Here is a 19335-nt window from a genome sequence, read left to right as displayed (position 1 = left end):
TATATATATATATATATATATATATGTATTAATTGACTGAGAATTATTGTACTAAAAAAAGTTGTAAATGCACTTGTTCACAGTGGTTAAATTAAAGAAAAGGTTTTTAAGCTTATGTCCAAGATAGGTGTGGATGTTGTTAATTTATGGATTTTACAGACTAACATTACACTGAAATCAAGAATAACTTATTTATGTCAGTTGTTTCAAGGATTTTTTTTTCCCCTTTTGTTACAGGAACCAAAGAAGCAAGGTTTTCGAGCAGTTGTGGTGTCCCCTACTCGGGAATTGGCAAAACAGACATTTAGGGAGTGTCAGCGATTAGCTGAAGGAAGAGGTCTAAGAATACACATCATAGATAAAGTTAATAAAGCTGCAAAAATGTTTGGTCCAAGCTCCTCCCAGAAATTTGGTATGAAGCTTGGCAAATTTTCTGGGTAGCTAAAAAAGAAATTTTTATCTAATATAATTCAAATTTTATTTACTGTTTCTATAAGTCTTTGCAAGATCATGATGATGTAAGATATTACATTTATTAGTAATTGAAAGATGAGTGTAAAAGATTTTGGTAAATAATAATTTTGATAATTTTATTTCATTTATTGTGAATCACTTTCATTCTTTGTGTTGTTTTGTCTTTTGTTTCATAGACTTACTTGTGACTACTCCAAATCGACTAGTTTTTTTACTTCAACAAGACTCACCAGTTATAAGTCTTAAAAAGTAAGTGATAATTTAGATAAGTTAAACTGATCAATCTGCACCTTTGTTTCCATGCACTTACAAAAATGTAGACATTGAAAGAAGAGTTGATGCTTCTGCTCTCAGCATTTTATGTATAAACTAACATTACGAGGTGCTGACTGGAGTATCTTAGGTATACTATAAAGAAAACTCTACAAGTTGTTTTTGTTTTGTTTTTAATTTTGCTCAATGTTTCATTTGTTCAACTTCTTCAGGAGCAACCTTCTGTTTGAGTTATTGTGAGTCAACCAATTTAATTAAAGGGTTACTCCCGAAGAAGTTGTACTAAAAAAATCATTGAATGAAATAAAGTAAAAGCCTGTTCTGGAGGTTATGATAATTTTCTTCATAGTATATAGGCTCAGAGAAGCTTTAGAAAAATTTGCCCTACAACAGGTCTTTATAAACATGAAATACAATTCCAAAAGTGACAGATCTTTTGTTATTATAGAAAACAAGTTGATTATGTTCCGTGATTAAAAAATTTCGGAAGAAAAATAAAGAAAAAATTATTTCATAAGTGAAATTTTTGAGTAAGAAACTTGTATATTGGTACTTTGAAATTTCTCATTCTGATATGATACATTACCTATTATCTGACCTCTGTGTGAAAATTTTTTTAATATGCCACAAACCTTGAGCTCTGATGTACCATAAGATCAACATGGTTCAACTACATTTCGCATGCAAATCATCATGCAACAACCCTCCACCGATAGGAGTGCGACACACCCTCCTGAAGCATGCGACTCCCTCTATTTGATTCTACCAAACTACCACTTCAAGTTTGGCAGTGCTATGATCAAGATGTTCCATCTATTTCTTGGGGATTTCCTCCTCCTTACCTCGATGTTGGGATGATTGCCATCTTCGGCTCTTTCCCTTCTAACATGGCTTCTTTGCTTTTAGGATTTTCTGAGGTAGGACACTGACTTGTACCAAGTTCATTTCCCTTCCACTTCTGATTGGGACTTATGGATGGCTCTTCTCCTCCACTGGTCCATTTTTTGGGGTGGTGTTACTCCTGTGACTTTAGTATCACATGGGGTATCTGTATTGCTACATTCGATATTTTATTTTTTGGTTGCTCGTTTATTTCTTTAGTCATTTCATTCTTCCTTCATGTTCCATGTATGGCATTTTCCAATCATTTACCTGCCCTACCTCTAAGAGTTCCTCCATTAGTCATGTTTTCTTGATACAGCTTGGAATTCTATGATTGATCTGTCCCACTCAATCACTTCTTGGTTTTTTCTCTTTTTTCCTATATTGTCTTTTATCACACTGTGATGAGCCTTTTCTTCAGGACTGATGATGCCCATTGTCAACATTTCTATTTTTCATCCCTCATTGTGCTGTCTTAAGTTTGTTCACCATGGGGTTGGGTAATAGTTTCGTGCCTTGCCTTCTGAGCTTGGATCAGATCTGTATGTTTTATCTCTGGTTCCTCATCCACTTGCCTTGGCCCACAATATGTTTAGACAGGATTGGAACCTGCTTATATCTTTCTTTTCTCATTCCATTCATTACCTTCCCGGGTGATTTCATTCATCTTTGCCACTCTGTGTTAGCTCTTTCTGATTGCTCCTTCCTGGCCAACACAGATTTGGTTTTCTCAGCTGCTTCAGCTTGATCTGACCTTTTTGTTCTGGATCAATTGTTTCCTACCCTACTTTTGGCGGCTTGTGGGACATGTTATTTTTCTTTGTTTTCATTTCCTTACATATCCCACCTTTAATCCCTGTTGGATCCAGTTAGCCTTTTATGTCCTGTACCTGCTCTGGGCTGCTTCATTGTCTTCAAGACTTCTTTCAATTGGTTCCTTTCCCTGCTTTGTCATTCTCTGGCACCACTCCTCTGTTTGTGACTTTTTCCTTCCTCCTTTACCCTTTGGATTTGATTGGCCTTTTCTTCCTTATCCCCTTTTTCCCATAATCAATTCCTGGTGTCTTCACTCTGAGTTGGCACCTTCTCTTTTACCTACATCTCACCCTCACCATATGTTGGAGGTACTTCTTCTGTCGAGCACTGGAACCACACCTCATACATTTATCTCACATTATCTGCTTTGAGTTGCTGTTTCTTCCTCGTTGAGGTACTTACTGTCTTCTACCTGTCACCATCTTTCACTCTTTGGTGAGACTGTGACTGGGTAAGATACTTTCTTGTATATATACCTTTTATTTTGCAGGGGCATTTCCCTTATTTTTTTCTGGATCCTGCTCTTTGGTGAGTGATGCCTGTTCAGGTATACTTAAACTAGTCAAATCTGCACTGTAAGTCCTTGATGACTTAATAGTTATAACTTCCATGGCCACTAAATGCACACTGTTGAGATGGGATGTTCCATAATATTGCTCATAGGTTTCCTCATACATCATTCATATGCCCGGACCATATTAACCCATGGACTTCGTGGGTAAAGCAGAAGGGGATAGTTGACCATCACTGCTGTTCCTTAGATTGAATAAATCAGGAGTGGTCTGCTTTTCAAAATAGAGATTTTGTGGACTCTCGTTGCACTGTCTCTGGTGTTGGCATTCCTTTGGACTCTCCACCACATTTTCTCCCCCCTTACCACTTTCCAGTTCCAAGCTGATGGGGTGGTGGACCCTGGAGGAATTCTCCTAAATGTGATTATGATTTACAATACAAATAATGATAAAACCATTCAGTTGAGAGTAGGGCAGTGGTGTTCTGCTGGTGTAGATGATGAGATGTCCTCCAATCTGATGCTCCTTCTCTGTATGAGTTTATCGAAGGGGATGTAGCTTTGGACTAAGCAGTCAAAATTGCAGTTCACCCCTTCAATTGGGATCCCTCATCCTACCCCCACATGGAAATTGGTTCCGAGTGGCTAGGTTTTGGATTCAGAGTTGAACCAATCAACATAAGTCCTCACACATGTATTATAGATGTCTTTGTTTCCTCACTCAATTTTACTCTTGTTCCCTCCACACATGTTGTGTGTCATGGTGGTAGAACTTGCTGATTAATACAGTTCTTCCTCTTACACTATCCCTCAATAATTTTCTTATTCCATTGATGTTATTGTACTGGGGGCAGTTCCTATTGGATTGGTTTTGAGTGAGATAGTTTACATTAGGGAGACATCTTTACTATACTAATCATCCAGATGTCAGGTTCCTAGATCAGTAAAACAATTTATCACATTGCTGTAATGTATTCCGTTCATAGATTGGGGAGTAAGAGATTCCCTCCATTCTGCTGCACTTGAGGTGAAGAAGGTATACTCTTTCCAACCCCTACCAGATGGCTGGGTTTTGGATGCAGTTACTTGCCATGTATGGTCCATCACACCATAGTCACTCTACACGTAGAGTCACATCCTTTTACTCTCACCCACATTGATGTACTTTATGGGATTAAGATTTCAATATTGTGTGGTTCAGATCCCTATCCAACCTTTGTTCTCTCCCTTTTAGATGTGCTCCTCCCATTTTTCTTTGCACCTGTCCCTCCACTTATTCAGTGTGGGATTCTAGCTGTTTATTTGAGCAGGGGTAATGGACCATATTGGAAGTTATATTTTTCCTATACTGAAAATGTATTTCCAATAGGTATTTACCTCTTCTCACACTTCCCACCCCTCCTCCCCACTGAAAACCGGTGCTTCCATTTTCTGCAAAAACTCGAAGTGATAGTTCAGTAAAATCGAATGGAGGGTTGTTGCATGATGATTTGCATGTGGGACAGAGTTAAACCACATTGATCTTAGGGTATGTGGGAGCTCAAGGCTTGTGGCGTGTAAAAAAAAATTCATATAAAGGGAAGCTCTGAATGAGAATAGCTATTTATATGAGAGGAGGTAAGTACCTGTTGGAAATACATTTTCAGTATAGAAAAATTATAACTTTATATCATAATGTATAACAGTGGAAACAGTCCATATGACAGATCTAAAACTATTTGTGGTTGTAGTTAACATATATTGTTGGGGAGTTTCTTTCAAAAACTCTCCAAGGATTCCAGAAATTGTTAGAAAAATATTACTCTTATCAGTTTTGTCTGTCTTTTTGTTTCTTTATTTCAGTAAGATTAAGTAATATATTATTTAAACAAATATTTCCAGCGTGGAGTGGTTAGTCATTGATGAATCAGACAAATTATTTGAAGCAGGCAAACAGGGATTTCGTGATCAGTTGGGTGTTATATACAAATCCTGTGACTCACCTAATGTTCGACGTGCCATGTTTAGTGCTACGTTTGCCTTTGAGGTTGAAGAATGGTGCAAGCTAAATCTGGACAGTGTAGTGACCATCTCTGTTGGTGTGAGGTTAGTTGAAAAGCTAGAATCTGATACCTTTATTAAAATTATTGTTGTGCTTATAAGGTATTGAGAGCTTCATTGTCATTTCTAACTTCTTTCTTTTTGAAGTTATGGAAAACATTCATGTGAACCATGATAAATAATTTTGTGAAAATGACATTTAGAGCAAATAACTGTTTTAAGTAAAAATAAACCTCTGCCAAAAAGAAAACATGCATGTGAAAGACATTTTAACAACTAGTATACTTTTTTTTTCTGTTATCTATATCATATCACAACCAAATAAGATTGACGAACTGTTAAACATATTGTATTCAGCATACAAACTCAATTGTAACAGCAGAGACTCAATATATGTATATAGGAGTATTTCCTCATAACACCAGTAAGTAGTTTATTAATTGCCATTTGAACTAGATCAGTTTTGTTTTTTTGTCAATTATGAGTGATACACATAGGGACAGTATGTAGAATCACAAATTAATTTATAAAAGATATTTCAGAAGAAAGTTGGAAGAAACATGTTTTTTTTTCAGTAAAAGTTTACATTTTATCTACTCTATCTCTATATTGGGTCAGTCGATTTGACTGACCTCATACCCCCCCCCCCCCTAAAAAAATCTAAATGAATCTAAACCAGCCATTTTTTCTTTGGGGAATGACTTCAGATTGTAACATGAAACTATATTTATTTATCCTCAGTAGCTTTAAACTCGTAACAATATTTATAATTAAATTTTATTGCTTCATTGCCCTTTTGTTTCACACCATTATAAGTTGTAAAATACATCGGGAATGTGAAGCTCACATTAAGCTGTCGAATTACATTATCCATGAGCTGCTCACATGCGTGTCTCATTATTATTTATTTTACCTAATTTAATCTTAACTAACCTAAAAAGATCCCTCTTTTTACATTTAATTACTTTTATAATAATGAATAAAGAATAAACATGAAAAACAAGAAATAAAGTACTTACCCAATCTTCTTTTTTTCTTCCTGTCCATTGATGACAGTTAACCCTATTTTATTTTATACTTGTGGTTGTAATGCACTAAATAATTTTTATTTAATTAAATAATGCACCAAAGAACATAGTCTAATAACATGCAAAAAAAAGTAGACAATTTCACTTACCTCTCAAAATTTTTCTTCCTTTCTAACTATGCGACAAGAGCTGTTACAAATTCTTCTAAGCTAGTAGTTAACTTTCCCATGGGAATGAATCTTGTACTCTGAGTGAAATTGACGATATTCTGTTCAGAACACAGTGTTATAAGATATGTCATTTGGTAGATGAAAACCTTGATTTTCTATTGGTTATAGGTAATATATAATTAAACGTAAGAGAGAGAACTATTAACAAACCCTGAAATAGAGGATATGACAGGTGAGTGTGGTAGGAGGGGTCTGAATTTCTATTTGATAGCTCAGTAACCAAACAAAATTGAAGTTTATAAAAAATTATGGTCAAAAGAGTTAATAACTTAAAACTTGTATACTATTAAAATATGGATTATTAGCTAAGATTTTATGTTATACAAAAAGTAGTTTAATAAAATTTTGAATGCAAGACAAACTTTGTGTCATGCTAAGTAAAGGATACATATGGCAATAAGGTTAAGGTGTACTTTCACTTATTACTTATGTGCCACTTTTGAATTCTTGTTAACAGACAGTACTATTATATTTATATAGATGTATATGAATGAGCTTGGCATCAAAACATAATTAATATATCAAACTTTAATAGTATCTAAGTTTTAAGATCTTAATTTTATAAGGAAATATTTAAAAAAAATTCTCAACCTCCTCTAGTATGAGAATTGTGAAATTTGTGCTCTAGGTCATCCCTTTCTCTAATTTATTTACCATTCCTCCATGAAGTATGAAATTTAATGTAAATTACTCATTATAATATAATTATTACTCAGGCAAAGCATAATTTTATGGCGTTAAATCTTATTTGTTTATGGAGCCATAAACTACAAAATCAGACCCACTTATCATTTCCACCTGTCACATCTTCTCTTTCACAAATTGCCAATAGTTCTATCTGATATTTAACACTGTGTTATTTATAACCAATAGAAAGCCAAAGTTTTAATCTACCAAATGATGTATTAGATTACATTGTTTTTTTCTACAGAAAAAAATGTCAAAGGAAACACACCGACAATTTGATGAACTTTTAACAGCTCTTATCACATAGTTAGAAAGCCAGAAAAATTATTATAGTTAAAGACCATTGTTTGTTTTTATGTGTTGTTATTCTATGTTCTTACTTGCATTATTTAATTAGATAAAATATTATTTAATGTAGTAGTACCTTTAGTACAAAAAAGTTGGGTTATGTTTCATCAACAGTTGACAGAAAAAAACACAAGGACCTAGGTAAGTAGTATAGTTCCTGTTTTTTATGTATATTCTTTATTTGTTATAAAAGTAAGTAAAATTTTAAAATTAGAAGCTTTTTAGGGTAAGATATTGCAAACATTCACGACCAAGTCTTTAATAAAAAGACTTAATTAAAAAATTTTATTTTTTATGTACAAAGGCCTTGTAACATTTACTGATAATATGCAGAATTTTGTGAAGATATTCTTACATTGTCAAAAGTTATTACTAATCTCATAGTTACTTTGATGTTTACAAATTAGATGCAATGCACCTATTCCATATGGAAAGAGTTAAAAAGAAAAACACTAGTTTACTGAATTCTCTATGTTGTAAGTAAAATAATTCAAAACGTTTTAGATTTGCATTTTATTACTATCGTTTTTGAAAAGAAAATTTTATTTTGTGTAGGAACTCTGCTGTGGATTTGGTTGAGCAAGAGCTACTATTTGTGGGCAGTGAATCAGGAAAGCTTATAGCCTTTAGAGACATAGTTAAGAAAGTAAGTTAACATAAGAACTAAGAATAAACATTTTATAACTTGTTGTGTTATGAAAATGTCTAAAAAGAAAGACCAAAGTATAAAAGTATCACAAGCTTCATTCATTTGTAGTAGTTTATAGATGAGTTGTACAGATTGTTTGCACAGTAATCTTTGAACCATTAATGATGTTTGAAGATAATTATATCATGGTAAAGTAACCATTACTTTAAATGCAAATACTTCTTTGTAAATAGTATGGCTTTATTATTTTATCAACTATTAGCTTTTACTTTTTGGCAGTGTTTTCCTATATGCACTTTTTTCTGCATCTTTTCTTGGTTTTCCAATGTTTCCAACTTCATTTTGAGTCTTTCAGCTGGTACAGTCTTATGAAGGACTCAAGTGTCAAACTCAAAATTTCATTAAACATAAGAGAAGGAAAGAGAACTCTACAGAAAAATACCTTAAATTCTGTACCCTCTTTTACTGTGTAGTGTTTAAATAGGCAAAATTGATCTATGAGCAATAGATGTGCTATAACATCTCATAAAAATTGATAACTGTTAGTGGTCTGATACAGGTTGCCAGAAAAAAAAAAAAGTAATAATATTGTAGAAAAGTACTGATATTTCAAATTGTTTTTATTGTAGATTTACATACTTCTTTTACCTTATTTTCATTAGGGTGTTGTGCCACCTGTGCTTGTATTTGTACAAACAAAGGAAAGGGCCAAGGAACTGTTCAGTGAACTCATCTATGATGGAATTAATGTGGATGTGATACATGCAGATAGGTCTCAGCTTCAGAGAGACAATGTAGTAAAAAGTTTCAGAATGGGGAAAATCTGGATTTTGATTTGTACAGAGTTGATGGGTAGAGGTATCGATTTCAAAGGAGTAAATCTTGTTGTAAATTATGACTTTCCACCATCTGCCATTTCCTACATTCATAGGATAGGTACGTGTGTTTGAAAGGTTGTATTATTACTATATATATTTTTACTTATGCAAAGGTTTAATTGTTCTTTATATAAATGATTTGTGTCTACAAGTGAAGTATCATGGCAGAACAGATGAGAGCAGTGATGTCATAAGTGACATGTTTGCCACATTTAGATTTGTTTCTTTTATCAGTGTAATGCTACAGTGGGTAATCTGGTGGCTGAAGAAGTACGAGTTATTTCCAACGAAAGATATTTATTTAGCAAGGTTGTTAGCTGATTTAACTTTCTGGTACCACAGTGAAGTAAATGTGTAACTCAGCATATGTGCACATTAATAAGGAAAATTTAATTAAAAATTAAATACTCACCTATATCAACAAGTTCCTCAGGAGCCAAGGAGTGTCTTTACAATTTGTTAAATATTAAAGGTAAGTTTATTCCGGAAGCTCCTAAAGGGGGTGGTGTTGGCCGATCTTTTTGAGACAGCTTCAAGACAAGTTTTTGTTTGTTGATTGATAAATTTAAAGTGAAATACAGCATCCTTAAGTCTCCATACTAGCTAGTACTAAGGTCTACCCGCTGAGAGTAAATTCATTATATATCAGTAAAGCCACATTCTCAGCATTTGATATTGCCTTTTTGTGTTTAGCTTTCAGTTGAGATGTGAACTATTTCACCTGCGATTCAGTAGGGAAGGTCAAAGCATCATGAGTAGACAGGAACACTTAGAAAGCAACTACAGGCAAAATATTGTACTAGGCTTGGGGCACAATATCTACCAAGGTGGTTTTAAATGGTTCCTGAATACCTCTGCGTGTCATTTGGAGACTTCCATGCTTCTTGTGCTTGGCCGTTAAGCTTGTGATGCACTGACAGATTTCAGTACCATACCACTTGAAATCACTTTTTGCAGCCTCTACACTAAAAGAGTGCAGGAAATGCCTTCTTTTTAGCCAATAAACATATCCAAAAAATTTCAGTTCAAATTTTAAAAAAATGGATTAGGTAGTTTTTTTTCAACAAAAATGTCCCCAACTGGCTCATGAGGGGCCTGTAAATAATTTTGAACCAGAGAATAGTGTAGAACATGGTGTTAAAATTGTTGATAACCATTCTATAGTTAAATATACAACTACAAGTTGGAAAAATGCCTGAATTGTTATTTATGTAGCACCTGTAGAGGACTGAAAAGCATTAATTTTGTTTCTTTTCCTTATTACTGTCATGGCTTATGGTGGTGTCTACCAATAAACTCTATAGTTATAAAGAAAATGATACATTTCTCAGGCTTTTATAGGATATATAAAGCAGCTGTGGTTTTATTGGATGAACTCGTGCATGTACCTCCTACTGGGAGTCTTGACAAATGATCATGAATTTGAATTTAAAAAAACGACACTTGTTCCAGCTGAAAACCAATGAAAGGCGAGGTCCATGGTTTCAAAATTATATAAATTTGCCAATAATTTGTAATGGAATTTATCTACCTTTATGAGTTCTGAAGTATTAGTCTAGAAAAATCACACTTGAAAGGAGAACACAGTGTTTTGAGGAATTGTTTCCAGTTAATTAAAAACCTGGGGATTTGTTTTGTTTTTTTGTGCTCTCTGTTGACTTTTTTGTTGTTGCTGATTCTGGATTGTATTATATTATTTCATTTTGAAAGCTAAAAAAAAAGCTGAAAGATCATTCTCATGATATAGTACTTGAACAGTTTTAATATTTCCTTTTCTTTTACTTGGGAGAAGTATACATGTACACAGTAAACCATTTATGTGGCTGTGGTTTCGCTAGATAGTAGATAGGGACAGTGGGAATCTCGTTAATCCATTCATGCGCATCACTAATTAGATGATGAGGCATTTGGCTTCCTAAGAGAGTCATATGTTATTGATTTTATATTTTAATTTATTGTTAAGGCAAAATGTTAAGTTAGGTAAATAAACCTATAATATTGTGTATGCCATTGTGTGCACCATTAAATCTGAAACAAGAGACTGAATTATAGTTAATCATCTCATTACAAATCATAAGTAGTTTTATGTTACAAAAGGAAAAGGTTTTGCAGTGTACTTTAATTGATTATTTTTGGCTTTGAAACAACTGAAAAACATTTTAGTTCAACATCCAGTTAAGTTTTGACTTTTTACAATGTATGGATAGTCTTAATGTATGCTTATGTTAATAAGCATTTTTATGCAAAAAGTATTGGTCTTTGCAGGTTATGTAGTACGTTTAAAACTTTCAGTATTATTCCATTTATGGAAAAGTTTGAAAGTAAGTAAAAGTTTAAGGTTATTGTGTTATCAGATATCATATGGTATTAGAGTTGAACTTTAATTGTTAAGTGAATATCAGTTTCTTTACAGTTATTAGAAATTAACAGCTCAATGCACTGATTCACTCATTCTTATTTTTCAGGGCGAACAGGCAGAGCTGGGAGACCAGGACGAGCAGTAACCTTCTTCACAGAAGATGATGGAGTAAACCTTCGAAGGTAACAACAACAGTCCAAAAGAAAAATTACTTAAGTGCTGTGAAATTACTAGAATTTTATTGCTAATTTTTAATATCGTCTTGCATCCCCTCACACAAAGGTATCTCGATCTTCCTTCTGCCCTCTAAGCATTGCTAAAACATTTTCACGCTCTGCACACCAGTCTGTATACGCCATCAATTTCATGCCATTCTTGAACATGTACATCTCATGTGACTACCCATATTAGCGTAGTTAGCTCCCTCTGCTATTCCCTCTGAATCCTCACTTTCTCAATTGGAACTACATTGTTTAGATGTGTTTTTTTGCATGTGAATACATTTTCTGATTATGCTTCGTTGCTGTTTCTAATTTTTTTCTGTGTTATTAAATTCAATTGTTAAGCAATTTTGCATTTGAATTTGTTTCTTGTTCCTGAATTATAAATGAACTTAGTATGAATTCAAGGTTCAATGTGTCAAAACTGAAATTCCCTTGACAGTCAACAGCGCAAATGGTACAACTTTCGAAGACTCAGGTTGGACTTTGTCTGCAGAGGAAGTACAGGCCTTAATTCACAAGGAACTAGAGTCATATTTTCAGCTAGTGATTTTTTTCTTCTCTTCAAACTGAATATGTCTCTGAGGAAGAATACCATCATGGCAAAGAAGATTTAGACTCTTTTTTTTTTTTTTTTTGGCACATTCTGATTTTCATCATTTACAATCTACACCTATTCAGGAGATTTTACTTCCTACCCTTTTGTACAACTTTTTAATCAGGTATGTAGGTTTTACATGTTTCCGCTATTGCCCCTATGATGCGTCCCCTTCCTTATTGGGTGACATTTCATCTTCTGAATTTTATGTTTTTCTCCCTTCACCCAACAAACAAGTTTATGCTGAGAGATTTTTCTGACCAACTTTGGTTGAGTATCGGTATGCCTCACCCTCTTCATTTGTTGAAACAATATGCTTTGGTGTACCATCCTGCTTTGGATTCTGATCAGTTGGATCCTCTACACCCCCTTTGAGGTTCAAATCCTGGGGCTTCAGTTCATTTTAATCAGGCTCAATTCTCAAGGATTTGCCTTTCCCTCTCCTCCCTTTTATGTTACCTGTCTTTCTTCCAATTATTGTTTGAGGCCCTTTGCTGCTCCCCTGAACTTTTCTTTTTCCGATGAGCTCAGGGTTCTCCTTTGGTCCATTATGGCTTATATAATGGCCTATGCTCTTTACCTAAATATTTGACTCCTGTGTTGTTGGGGAGGGATGCTTTAATTATGGGGTGGATCTCCTCCATTCATCCTTGCGAGATCTGTGTTAGGCCCTCTTCTTACCCAAAATTTGATCCCTTGGAATCAAGGATTGATGTGGCTAGATTGAATTCATCCTTGTCTTCTCTGGCCACACATTTAAATTCACCCTCCCACTTCCTCCCATGAGTTACCTGCCCTTGTTTTTCTTCCTCACTCAGACCCTTGCCTTTCTCTCGGCACTCCTGTTCCTACCCTCGTTTTTCCCACACCTGGACTGAACAACACCAGCATTATAAGTAACACAACAGAGGTTCCTGGACTGGTATGGACTAGATTGCTCCACTTTTCGATCATGTGACAGCATTTCACAACAGATCTGTGGGATCTATGGGTTCTTTCAGAGTGTCTTTCCCTTCAGTTTTAGCCTCCAGACCATGGCATGGGTATCGTTTCCTCCGCTTCTTCTGGATTTATGTCTGTTCAGTGATGCATCTTTATAGGGTTGAGATGCTTACCTAGACTCTTGGGAGATTTCCGGTCTCTGGTTTGTCGAGGAGTCTTTGCCAACGATGTAGATTTTTCTAAATGCATATTTTATTAAACTGGATCTTTGACCTCGGTTTTTGGCAATGAAGGAATTTGCCACTACTCAATATACAGTGCTTAATAGAGGATATTATCTCCTCTTGTTTGAAAGATTTTGTTATCAATTGAAAATAATTTCTTACAAAGTAGCCAAAATTTCTTCCTTATTGTAGAAAACTGTATGCCAATAAGAAAACTGTTCAACAAAATAATGAAATGAACAGTTTTCAAAACAGTACAGAAATTGGCTAAGAAACTAACAGATTAAAAAGCTGTCTGTTTCATATATTGAAAAGGCCAAGGATAAAAAGGATATGTTCCACCTGAGCGTTATTGAGACAAAATCCATAGAAAACAACTTACATCAGCATGCTAGATACCTTGGAGGTGATGTCATGTTAAATGACATTGAGGGATATGGTGACATGTGCAAAGATCTTGTTATGACTTCTTCAGATATTACCAATTATGCTGGAGGGATTACATGAACAAGAAATGATCAGAAAAAGGTAAGCATTCTTACAATGTATACACTGAAGTATTTTTGAAACTATTTAATGACCTGGAAATACAAATATTCTTAGAAAATAAGTATTTGAATTGGCATCTTTAACAATGCAGTATAGAGCCAAACTAAAGGAGAGAGAACCAGTTCATACAAGTCACAGTGATCTAAATATAAAGTACAATACTATATTGGTAAAAAGGTACAAATATTACAACAGAAGACAGTCTGACAGTTTGGTGTGTGCCTCAGATATAATTGTATCAAAATTGTCTGTTGAATTGAAAAGGTGGAAGATTTTGATCTCCTTGGAAGTTAAATTAGTGATATTAAAGATGACAGAACAAAAGGAGTAAATCGAATGTTCTATTATTTAGTGAAAAACATTAAAGGTGATCTGAAGGTACAAAAAGAAAACCTTACAGAATGTGCCTAATACAGATATTGAGCAGTCACTTGACCCAGGTGAACGTGAACTCAGTGTGAAAGTGAATCAAAGTCACTGGAGTTTATTTATGATTGTGGATGAAAGTTGATTCCAAATAGTCTATATAACCACATTGCTTGGACTGTCACTAATGCATCACCTGAAACTGATGATTCAGATAGGGTAAATCTTAATGAAACAGATCATAAAAAGGTTCTTAATCTAGCTCAGGATATTGCAGCTCAAGTCACAAAAATTCCAACACCAAAACAGGTAGTTTTTCACTTGATATTTCAAAGGACACCCAAAGTAAGAGGGCCTAACATTGTTAAAGAATCTTGGTAATTCTGCAATTTATAGTATGAATCAGTGGTACATGGCCACAATGGCGTAATCTATGAGGAATCAAGAACATACAGATGGGTTCTTTATCCTATCCAATCTTTTACCAGGTAAAATGATACACTGATACTTAGATTTTCACTAGTACACAGAGTTCATGGTTTTATGATCTGTATAATACTTGAACAGTTTTAATATTTCCTTTTCTTTTACTTGGGAGAAGTATACTTGTACACACTAAGATTTAAAAGAACATAATTTCTTCCTATTGTGTTTATAGAAACAAAGACATAAGAATGTATTAAACAGTATATGTTAAATAAAGAAAAAAAAAGAAAATCATCACTGGAGTTGCCAATGCTGGGCCTTAATGTGACATAAGGGTGAACACCCATATTGGTGGCCAACTGCATTGTTATGCATTTCTCTACACAGTTACAGATAAACAATGGCAGCAGTGGTCTTTCTAGGTACAGCAATAACTGTTAAAACAATTTAGGTAATCTTTCTGGATTTTAAACAGTAATGAACATATAGTTTTGAAATTTATATTTATATTGGGCAGATTTATTATGTTTGATTTTTTGCAGGATAGGCTAAACTCCGCTGCTTGATATAATGCATTTTGTAGGAGAGGATCTTGAGCAGATCTCTTCAGTTTTACTCCTCAATACCTATATTTTGTGAGACCAAGCTTGGAATTTCTGGTACTTTTAGGACCCACTCATCCCAGGCTTACCTTACATGACTTCTGAACTACAGTTCATTCTTGTAATTTACTTGAAAGGCTTATAGATAAGAAAGAATTGAATTTGGGGGACTTTCTATAAGACAAAAGAATATATGTATTACTATTTAAAATAAACTTTTGACTTAAATATAAGTTCTGGCATTGAACAAAAGACTTTCTGGGCAGTGACTGAAAGTTATATCACTGACTAAATCCTTTGATTTGTTATCCATACTGAAATAAGAGAGTTGTAAATCAAATAATTTACAATTAATAGTCATATTTAACCACTGTGTTTTGCATAAAGTTTTTTGTTTTGCCTGAAAGTTTCATCATCTGGGTCAAAAAATTTAAAATTTATAAACAAAAAATAAATACTTTGAAACATATATTAATGAAATTATTTATATGTCAATTTTAAAGTGTATTAACAGTTCAATTAAAATAAATATATATATATATATTATTTTTTTTTTTATTTGCAGTATAGCTCAGATCATGAAAGATTCTGGGTGCCATGTCCCTGATTACATGCTGAAAATGAAAAAACCTTCAAAGTAAGTGTTTGTAACATATTTTTATCATACCTTCAAAAGCTGATTACATGAAGACACAATAGCATTTGAAGCAACTTCCTGACATTGTTCCAAATTTGTTCCCTAGTGAGTCAGTAGTAAGTTTACAGACTTACAACAGTAAAATCTGGGGTTCGATTCCTTATGGAACAGAGTGCAAAAAAACCCATTATGTAGCTTTGTGCTAAAAAAATGCAAAAACTTGATAAGGTTTAAAAATTTGATAGTGTTTGTAAGAAAAATTAGGATTTAACATGTATATATAAACATCTTAAAATTATTTCAAAGAATTGTATTTATATTAGATCTTGTGTTTTCATTGCAATGTTTAGTCTTAGAGAGGGCAGAATACATTCTATTAAAATGATTTTGAATATGCAAATCAGCAAGTCATGATAATAACAGCTATTATAAAGTTGTGTTGGAATGATATGTTCCAGAACTACATTTTGACATTGTTTGGCATTTTGTAGATAATGTGATGTCAATGAAAATTGATGCAGAATATTCACACACTAAGATTAGGATGTGTTTATGTCCCCTGATGGGACAGCAGTAAGTCTATAGATTTATAATGCTAAAATCAGGGGTTCAGTTCTCCTCGGTTGACACAGCAGATAGCTTGATGTGGCTTTGCTATAAGAAAAACACACATAGGATGTGTTTATATTGGGGATTTAGAATTTCAAGGATGAGAAATCCCTTGTAATTAATAGCATTGGAAAACAAATGAATATGTATCAATTTGTGGCACCAGGATCATCTAGAAAGAGACCTGCAACCAGTACACCCACCTGTGGTAAGCAAAGTGAGATTCCAAAAGCCATCCAGACAACAGTAAATAACATAATCAAGAAGGATCTTTTATAAAAAGCAACACAAATCATAAGTATCCAAATTGTTTCTATGATATATCCAGGAAAGATATATCCATGGTAAAAATGATAATACTTGGGAACACTCAACAAAGTGTATGTGTACCTTTATAAATGTAACAAGTTTTGTGGCATTTTCTACCAGCCACTGGGTGTAAAAGATTTCAAAAAGTGGAACATTGCATGTCACTAAACATTTTTGATGAGATTCATTATCAAGACTGTGTTAGGGCCAAATGGAGAATAGACAGAAAGGTCAAAGTGAATCTGCCTACTATCAGAAATACTGGCTTTGTAATAAGCCCAACAGTATATGGGTTCACAAAGATAAGGCTTTAAGTCATACCTCATGTTCATCTGTTGCATACCTCAAGCAGCTGCAAAATAAAATGGTTATTCATTCTATTCCATACAAAAACATATTGGTCAAATTGCTAGATTGTGCACTTATGGATTTCTGTGTGATTGAAATCATTGTTTAGCACAAATTTGCTAAGTGTTGTGAAATTCTCGTAACTAAAGAGCATTTAGCATCACATTATATTATTGTCAATAATGATGCTTGATATGGCTGTACTGAGTGCATGGAGGTGATGACAAGAAACTGTTTATCTAGTTTCCATGGTATTATTATAAAGGAAGTTATTAACACTGTTTTAGAGAGGAAAACTACTATCATATATTTTATAAAAAATCAGGTTGGTTCTGTAAAGTATAGGTTTGTTCTGAATAATAGGGTTGCAATCCTAAAGATAATGTTGGTTACTGTCAAGTGTCTCTTTTTCTTACTTGGCTGTGATGTGTGTTGACGAAAAAGTCATGATATCGAATCAAAAACATCTTAGGTGTTAAAAATAGGTGTGGCCTAAAAAGGATTGAGCATGTGACTTAAAGGAATGAAATCAAAATTTAGGACCAAACTGGTAGCTACACTTACAGCATTGATAAGAATTTTACAGCAAATATTCATTCATTAGTTAGCTTGGCCTCATATTTTGTTTTACTCACCATCGTGCTCCAAACCATCGAAGACTAGCTTCAAGGTGTTCTGTTTCTTCAATGACCTTGGAAGGTGGGGCTGACAAGTCATCATTGTGATCTTCTTTGGTAAATTCTGACTCTAAAAAGCAGGATGCTTCGGTAATGTAAATAGAAAGGTTTCTCACAGAAATGTGACAGTGACAATTCTTTTAAAGAAAAATTGGCAAACTCACAAATTTAGTGATAGAAAATTGGGAGCCAAACATTGACCATGTTATATCAGGGTATGCCTTAACTCTTTCAGCACAGGCTTGGTCCAACGAACTGACCTTGTAACCATTTTGTGCTTGTTGTAGTTTTTATGCTATAACTTTTAAATTTGTCAGTGTATGTACACAAAATTATGCAATTTTCATTAAACATTACAAGGCTTTTATATACAAAATATCAGATTTTTTTAAATACGTTTTAAGATTTAAGTAATTTTTTCTCATGCCTTTTTTTTGATTGGTTGACTATCCATCATGTAAAGTAATTTTGATTTTAAGATTAAAAAACTTTTATGCATCAGAAAATTTTCTAATTTCACATGCAAAATCTTCATAACCTCCAGATAATTATCAAGTGTTTTGAAGAAAAAACTATATTTTATCTGTTATTTTCACTATTGAATCTCTGTACAGGTTTGGTCGATTTGACCACGATAAAAAATTAGGAAATAAATATAAATTATGCATTTTTTTGTTTCAGAATTACTACAGATTATAACACGAAAACATGAATGTTTAGACTAAATAGCTTAAATCTCATAACATTATACATTTATATATATTTATTATATTGTCCTTTCAGCCATGCCTGGCTAACAATACAGAAGTTGCAATGACACAGCACATGTTACTGTATCCAAGAATATAAAACTGGCCTTCAAAAAGTAATCTATCTTGGTTGTGTTTTAGTGAACTAGTATTTTGTAAAATACAGTCACATTTCAGTTAAAATGCATCATACATGTATATACATTATTACTATTTACAAATTAGTTCTTAAACTAATTTTTTATAAAACATAGAACAGTAAATAAAGAAGTTTAGCAAACAGTTATCTCTTCTTGTTACAAACTTTGTAGTCGTTTGTTGCCTGTCGTAGGTTGCTAAGCCTTATCAAATTTCGCATGGGGAAGATGTGAGACGAAATAATTTTTTTATGTTTTATATATACATTTTGAAATAACCGAAAATCATAAATTACTATATCAATACCACAGAATTCCACTGTAATTTATCAAGTTTAGTAAGTGAACTGTATTTGGGTCTAAAAAAATATTAAATTTTGAGCTCACTAACGACTTACTTTACTGCTTGGAATCTAGCATGAAAAGAATGAGTTTACTCCCCACATACTTGAATACTTTAAAGAGGCTGAGAAAGCCACCAGAGAGACATTCTGAGCTTTCAGTTGGTTATACAAACATCATTCGGCAAAATAGGTGTATGTAAGCAAGTGTTTTCAAAAATTGAGGAGGTAGGTGGGGCCATTTTGGGTTATTCAATAAATATATTAATATCTCAGAAAATATAGGAGGTTCTTATTTAATATTCTAGCTATAGAATACTGTAGTATATACTGTATATACTAACTATAGATACTGTATTTTGACATCACAAACATATAATTTGAATCAATGCTGCATTCAACATACCATATTACACAAAAATTGA

At 33.5% G+C, this 19335-nt stretch overlaps 1 protein-coding gene across 2 annotated transcripts in view; it reads left to right on the top strand.

The window, feature by feature from the left end:
- LOC106460638 (probable ATP-dependent RNA helicase DDX52) overlaps positions 1 to 19335 on the top strand; it is a 36449-nt gene that overhangs the window by 12637 nt on the left and 4477 nt on the right. Inside the window, exons 6-12 of one of the 2 annotated variants that reach the window (XM_013920363.2) lie at positions 238 to 412; positions 651 to 723; positions 4838 to 5041; positions 7845 to 7935; positions 8601 to 8874; positions 11282 to 11357; positions 15669 to 15740. In XM_013920363.2, coding sequence (XP_013775817.1) covers positions 238 to 412; positions 651 to 723; positions 4838 to 5041; positions 7845 to 7935; positions 8601 to 8874; positions 11282 to 11357; positions 15669 to 15740 — 965 coding nt within the window. Of the gene's footprint in view, positions 1 to 237; positions 413 to 650; positions 724 to 4837; positions 5042 to 7844; positions 7936 to 8600; positions 8875 to 11281; positions 11358 to 15668; positions 15745 to 19335 lie in introns of both variants that reach the window. The other variant, XM_022387393.1, reaches the window with a different exon arrangement.

The sequence above is a fragment of the Limulus polyphemus genome, unplaced genomic scaffold, assembly GCF_000517525.1.
Source record: "Limulus polyphemus unplaced genomic scaffold, Limulus_polyphemus-2.1.2 Scaffold806, whole genome shotgun sequence".
Taxonomy (NCBI): Eukaryota; Metazoa; Arthropoda; class Merostomata; order Xiphosura; family Limulidae; genus Limulus; species Limulus polyphemus.
This window is presented reverse-complemented; position numbering and strand designations above follow the sequence as displayed.